Source organism: Anolis carolinensis, unplaced genomic scaffold (assembly GCF_035594765.1).
Source record: "Anolis carolinensis isolate JA03-04 unplaced genomic scaffold, rAnoCar3.1.pri scaffold_7, whole genome shotgun sequence".
NCBI classification, from domain to species: Eukaryota; Metazoa; Chordata; class Lepidosauria; order Squamata; family Dactyloidae; genus Anolis; species Anolis carolinensis.
Genome location: NW_026943818.1, coordinates 41144694 through 41150809, shown reverse-complemented (window position 1 = coordinate 41150809; position 6116 = coordinate 41144694). Strand labels below are relative to the sequence as shown.

Here is a 6116-nt window from a genome sequence, read left to right as displayed (position 1 = left end):
TTTGTGGTATCACCAGGAACTTTTACTGTAGGAAACATGAACATCAGAAAAGCCAAGAATGGGAGGCTCCGGCCAACCCTCCTTTATATACCCTCCCCCTCATTTGAACAGTCTCTTCCCGCTCAGTAAAACCCCGCGCAAATTCCCCGCCAAGTCCATCAGCCGTTTCTCCTCCGAGTCCTGGGACGCAGGTGTCTTATCAATGTCAGTGACCCTGAAACTCAGAGCCACATCCAGGCTCTAGTAGCAGGGTTCTGACATGGCGTCCTCCTCCCCTTCGTCCTGGAAGGAAAAGATTAAACACAACTATTGTTCTCCGCTGTCCAGAGTTCCTTTATACTTTTTTAACAGGCTGCAATGGAATACCGGGTGTACCTTTCCTAGGTCCTTTGGTAGCCTCAGCTCATAGGTCACTTCGTTTATTCTTTTTGCTACCCTGAATGGCCCTATATAGCGTGGAGCCAATTTCTTGGATGGGAACCCCAATTTCAGGTTTTTTGTGCTCAGCCAAACCAGATCTCCTTCGCCCAATTTGTCCCCCTCTCGGCGCCTACGATCCGCAAAGAGCTTGTACTTCTTTTGTGTTTCCCGCAATGCCTCTACCACGGTTTGCCACCCTTGCTTGATTTTGGCCGGCCATTCCTCGTCGGTCTGGCCCTCCCCTTCCTTCCACTCGGGTAGCCTGGGGAAAGGTGCCACCTCCTGTCCGTATACTATTTCGAATGGGGCACGACCTGTGGCCGAATGTACGGCCCCGTTAAAAGCCATCTCAGCAAACGGAAGAAGGTCCGCCCAATCATCCTGTCTATAATTGGTGTACATCCTTAAGAATTGGCACAGTGTCTGTTGGGTACGTTCGACCCCCCCGTTGGTCGCGGGATGAAAGGCCGAGCTCAGGTTCCTTTCTGCTCCTAACAGCTGTAAGAATTTTCCCCAAAATTTTGCAGTAAATTGGACTCCCCGGTCACTAATTATCTTGTCGGGACACCCATGTAGGCGATATACATGCTTCACATACAAATCAGCAAGTTTTTCAGCTGAAGGAAGTTTTGGCAGAGCCACAAAGTGTGCCTGTTTTGAGAATAGGTCCAATATTGTCCAAATGTATCTGTGGCCTCTGCTGGGGGGTAGTTCGCCTACAAAATCCATGGCTACGCATTCCCATGGCCTCATGGGCTCCACCACCTTCTGCAATAGCCCCTGGGGCTTCCCCGGTGGTGTTTTTCCCTCTGCACATAATTCACACTGCGTGACGTATCCCCTGGCGTCTTTCCTCATTCCGGGCCACCAGCATTGTTTGGCCAACAGTTTAATAGTCCTGGTGGGGCCTAGATGACCCGCACCCTTGTTATCATGGTACTTCCTTAACATTTCTCGTCTTAAACATTCAGGAATATACAATTTCTTATTTACAAACACCAAATCCCCACACAATTCTCCCTTTTCTTTGTTTGTTTGTAACCATTTGTCCATTCCATACGCTCGCTTCAACTCTTCCTCCCATATTTCTCCTCCCCCCGTGGAAATGGCAGTACGTTTGTTTTCTTTGGCCGCTTGTGCTCGAGTTAGTACTGCCAGGCCCCATTGCTTATCAAGAAAAATACTCCCTTCAGATTCCTGAATTCCTCCCCCGTGCTGAGGCATCCGAGAGAGAGCGTCAGCGAGTATATTATGTTTCCCCTGGAAGAATCTGAGTCTGAAATCAAAACGGCTGAAATATTGGGCCCATGTAATTTGCTTCGCTGATAGTTTACGAGGGGATCTTAGATACTGTAAATTTCTATGGTCAGTCCACACCTCAAACGGTGTTCCACTTCCTTCCAGGAAGTGTCTCCAGCACTCTAGTGCTTTTAGAATCGCTAAGGCTTCTCTCTCCCAAATCGGCCAGTTTTTTTCTGTATCGCTAAACTTTTTTGACAGATAGCCACATGGCTTCAGGTTCCCCCCCTCGTCTTTCTGTAGCAGAACTGCCCCATATGCCCGGTCTGACGCATCGCAATGTAATACAAAGGCTTTAGACATATCAGGGTGCTGTAGGACAGGCTCCTCAGTAAAACGCTTTTTAAGGGCTTCGAAAGCTTCCTGGCATTCTATTGTCCAGGTCAGTTTGGCCCCTGGGGCCTTCACTTTGGCTGTTTCTCCCCTACCTTTAGTCTTTAACAAATCCGTTAATGGCAAAGTGAGGCGCGCAAAGTCCTTGATAAATGTTCTATAGAAGTTTGCGAACCCTAGGAAGGATTGCAGCTGCTTCCGTGTTTTGGGGGCTTCCCACCCCCTCACGTCTTCTACCTTCGCAGGGTCCATCGCCACTCCCTGGGAGGAAATCCTATACCCCAGAAAGTCTATCTGGTCTTTATTGAACTCGCACTTGGCAAGCTTCGCATACAGTTTTGCTTCTCTCAACTTTTGCAGGACTTCCCTGACTAGTTCTATGTGTTGCTCCTTAGTCCGAGATACTAACAATATGTCATCTAAAAAAACAAAGACTCCCTTGTACAACAATGGATGCAACACTTCGTTGATTAATTGCATGAACGCGGCGCCTCCGCCGCACAAACCGAAAGGGAGCACACGATAATTGAATAATCCGAATGCACAGGAGAAGGCCGTCTTCCACCTGTCCTCTGGTTTAATCTGCAATTTATGGTACGCTTCAATTAAGTCCAATTTAGTGAATATCTGTCCCTCCGATAACTGGGCGATCAAGTCCTTCACTAAAGGTAGGGGGTATTTATTTCCAGAACTGATTGCATTCAGGCCCCTGTAGTCAATGCAGAGCCTCAGCGTTTGGTCCTTTTTGCGCCTGAACAACACAGGCGCCCCTAGAGGGGAATTTGAAGGCTCTATGAAACCCCTCGCTAGGTTTTTATCAATGTATTTTCTCAGTTCCTCCTTTTCCCTAGCCGACATTGGGTATATTTTTGCCTTAGGAAGCTCTGCTCCTGGGACTAGCTCTATCTTCACTTCAACTCTCCGCTTCGGTGGGAAACTGTCTGCTTCCTTCTCATCAAATACGTCCACAAAATCCCGATACTCTGGGGGTAATTTATCTGCCAGTTCTGCTATCCTGATAGAGTCTTCCTCCCCCCTTTTCCCCGGCTCCCTTTCCACTTCCTGGCTCCCTCCTTCCAACTTCATCCTGAAGATCATGCTCTTATCCTCCCAGTTGATTTGCGGGTTGGCCTGCCCCAGCCATGGCATGCCTAGTATAACATTATAGCTGGCTATTTGTGATATCACAAATGACACCTTTCCTTCCCAACTCCCTATCTTACACTTTACATCTTCGGCACTGTACTTAGCTAATGATCCCGATGCTGTGGATCCGTCCAACTGCGAAAAAGCTATTGGGGATTCTAGGTTCGTTCTTTCGCATCCCAATCCCTCGGCTAATTCAGGGGAGATGATGTTCCTGGAACATCCACAATCCACAAATGCTTTGCAGGTTGCTTGTTTGCTGCCACTTTCCAGCTGAATGGGGACCACTAACATGGCTTTGTCCTGACTTACCAACCCCCCCGAGTGGTGCCTCATCGGTAGTTCTCCCTCGGCGCGTTTCCCTGCAACGGCTCTTGGTTTGGGCGGGCCTCCGCCTTCCCCTTTTCTCTGCCAGCACTCGGCAGCCCTGTGGCCCAAACGGCCGCACACGAAGCAGCCCCTCCTGCTGGTGCTCACGTTCCCTGTCGGCTCCGTTCTCCTCCCGGCTGGGGTTGATCCCTCCTTCCGGCTCCCCTCTTTCATCTGCGGCCGCTGCTGTAGCCCTCCTCGGTGCCTCCTCGCCTGGGCCAGCGATGTCTCGATGCGCCCCGCCAGCTGAATCCATCCGCGCAGTGTGTCAGGCTCATCACGATGCACCGCCCAGGAGAGGATCTCCCGCCTGAGCCCCTCTTTGAAGAGTTCTATCTTTGTCACTGCAGACCATTCCGGCACCTTTTCAGCGAGGCATTGGAACTCCTCCGCATACTCAGATACCGACCTCTGCCCCTGGGAGACGGTCTTCAACTCCTCCCTCGCCCGGATCTGCTCCAGTGGATCTCGGAAACGGGTCTCCAGGGCCCCCATAAAGCGTCGGAGTGACCCCAGACACGGGTCGCGCCGCGCGTGTAGTTGAACGTACCAGCTGGCCGCTCCCCTCTTCAACACTGCACCAATGGCCCGTACCCGGCTGGATTCCGTTCTAAAAGTGTGGGCATTGTCCTCCATATAGCCCCTCACCGTGGTCAGGAAAAAATCCAGTTCAGAGGACTCTCCCCCAAACTCGATCCTTAGTTCCTCTCGTCTCGGTAGGGGTCCCTGTGGTGGCAATCCCCAATCCTCCGCCCGTCGCAAGCCCCCTTGCGGGCCAGTGGGCCCCGCTGCTGCTTCCCTTTGTCCTGTGCCACGCCCGGCATTCGCCAGGGGCACCAGGGTCTCAGTTGGGAGCGTAGCCGGGATTCTCGGAGGCTTTTCCCCTTCGTCGTCACTCTCCTCCACCCGCGTCAGGCTCGTTTGGATCTTGGGCCGGGCACCGGGCTCCTTTCGCATTTCCCTTCCCTTCGGTGCTGGGAGGTCTGCAAAGCCCTGGCTGCTTCCCATGCTCACGTCCCACATTGAGCTAGCCCGGAGTTCCCTTCCTCGCTCCGGCTCCGCCAAAACCGCCAGGCGCTCCATCGCCCTCGACATCACTGCCAGGGTGGTCTCCATCGCCGACATCCTCTCCTCCAGAAACACCATCTTTTGCGGGCCTGGGGAAGGTGAACCTTCCTCTCCTCCGGTGCTATCTCCCCGCACCACTCCGCGCCTCTGGGTTACCCCATTTGGCTGGGCATAAGCGGTGGATGACGCCAGGGCCGCCAGCTGGTGGAACTCAGCGTCCGTCTCGGGAGTGGCCCTTTCCGACCTTCCTCCTCCGGCGCCCAAGAGCTCTTCATCCTCCACTTGCATGTTACACCTCACCGCTACAGCGGGATGGTGTCCGTATTCTTGGCTTAGTGTCAGCTCACCACAGCCGCTCCTGAATGAACACACGAGACTCTTTGTGGTATCACCAGGAACTTTTACTGTAGGAAACATGAACATCAGAAAAGCCAAGAATGGGAGGCTCCGGCCAACCCTCCTTTATATACCCTCCCCCTCATTTGAACAGTCTCTTCCCGCTCAGTAAAACCCCGCGCAAATTCCCCGCCAAGTCCATCAGCCGTTTCTCCTCCGAGTCCTGGGACGCAGGTGTCTTATCAATGTCAGTGACCCTGAAACTCAGAGCCACATCCAGGCTCTAGTAGCAGGGTTCTGACAGTTGGCCACCAAGCAATAATAATAATAATTAATAATAATAATAATAATAATTATGAGGGTTGGAAGGGTTGGCCATTGAGTCCAATCCCTTTCTGCCTTTGTGCACCGAAAGCACAAGCAAAGCACCCCTGACAGATGGCCACCCAGCCTCAATGCTAATAATAATAATAATAATAATAATAATAATAATAATAAGGGTTGTGCTGTGGGGGCCGGATAAATGGCTTCGATGGGCCGCATCCCGCACACGGGCCTTAGTTTGGGGACCCCTGCTCTATTGTATATTAATGTAATATTGATACTAATATGAATAACTAATATTAACATCTAATGACTAATACTGACATCTAATAATTAAGATGCTCCTCCCCTAATAACATGCTATTCTAATTTTTATATACAGTAGAGTCTCACTTATCCAACACTCGCTTATCCAACGCATTTTTGTAGACAATGTTTTCAAGACATCATGATATTTTGGTACTAAATTCATAAATACAGTAATTACTACATAGCATTACTGCATATTGAACTACTTTTTTTGTGAAATTTGTTGTATAACATGATGATTTGGTGCTTAATTTGTAAAATCATAAACTAATTTGATGTTTAATAGGCTTTTCCTTAATCCCTCCTTATTATCCAACATATTCGCTTATCCAACATTCTGCTGGCCCGTTTATGTTGGATAAATGAGACTCTACTGTGTGTGTGTGTGTGTGTGTGTGTGTGTGTATATATATATATATATATATATATATATATATATATAAAATTTAATATATAATAATTACAACATATTGTATATACATATATTCATAATATTATATTGTAATACGATA

The 6116-nt window shown here is 49.6% G+C and overlaps 1 protein-coding gene across 1 annotated transcript; it reads right to left on the bottom strand.

Moving 5' to 3' along the window:
* Window positions 1-5280, bottom strand: LOC134293199 (uncharacterized). Its single transcript, XM_062960010.1, has 2 exons — window positions 3511-5280; window positions 1-282 (listed from the first exon to the last, which is right to left on the bottom strand). The coding sequence occupies exons 1-2, from the start codon at window positions 5056-5058 to the stop codon at window positions 241-243; spliced, it is 1590 nt and encodes a 529-aa protein (XP_062816080.1). The 5' UTR covers window positions 5059-5280; the 3' UTR covers window positions 1-240.
* Between the last annotated feature and the right edge of the window lie 836 nt (window positions 5281-6116).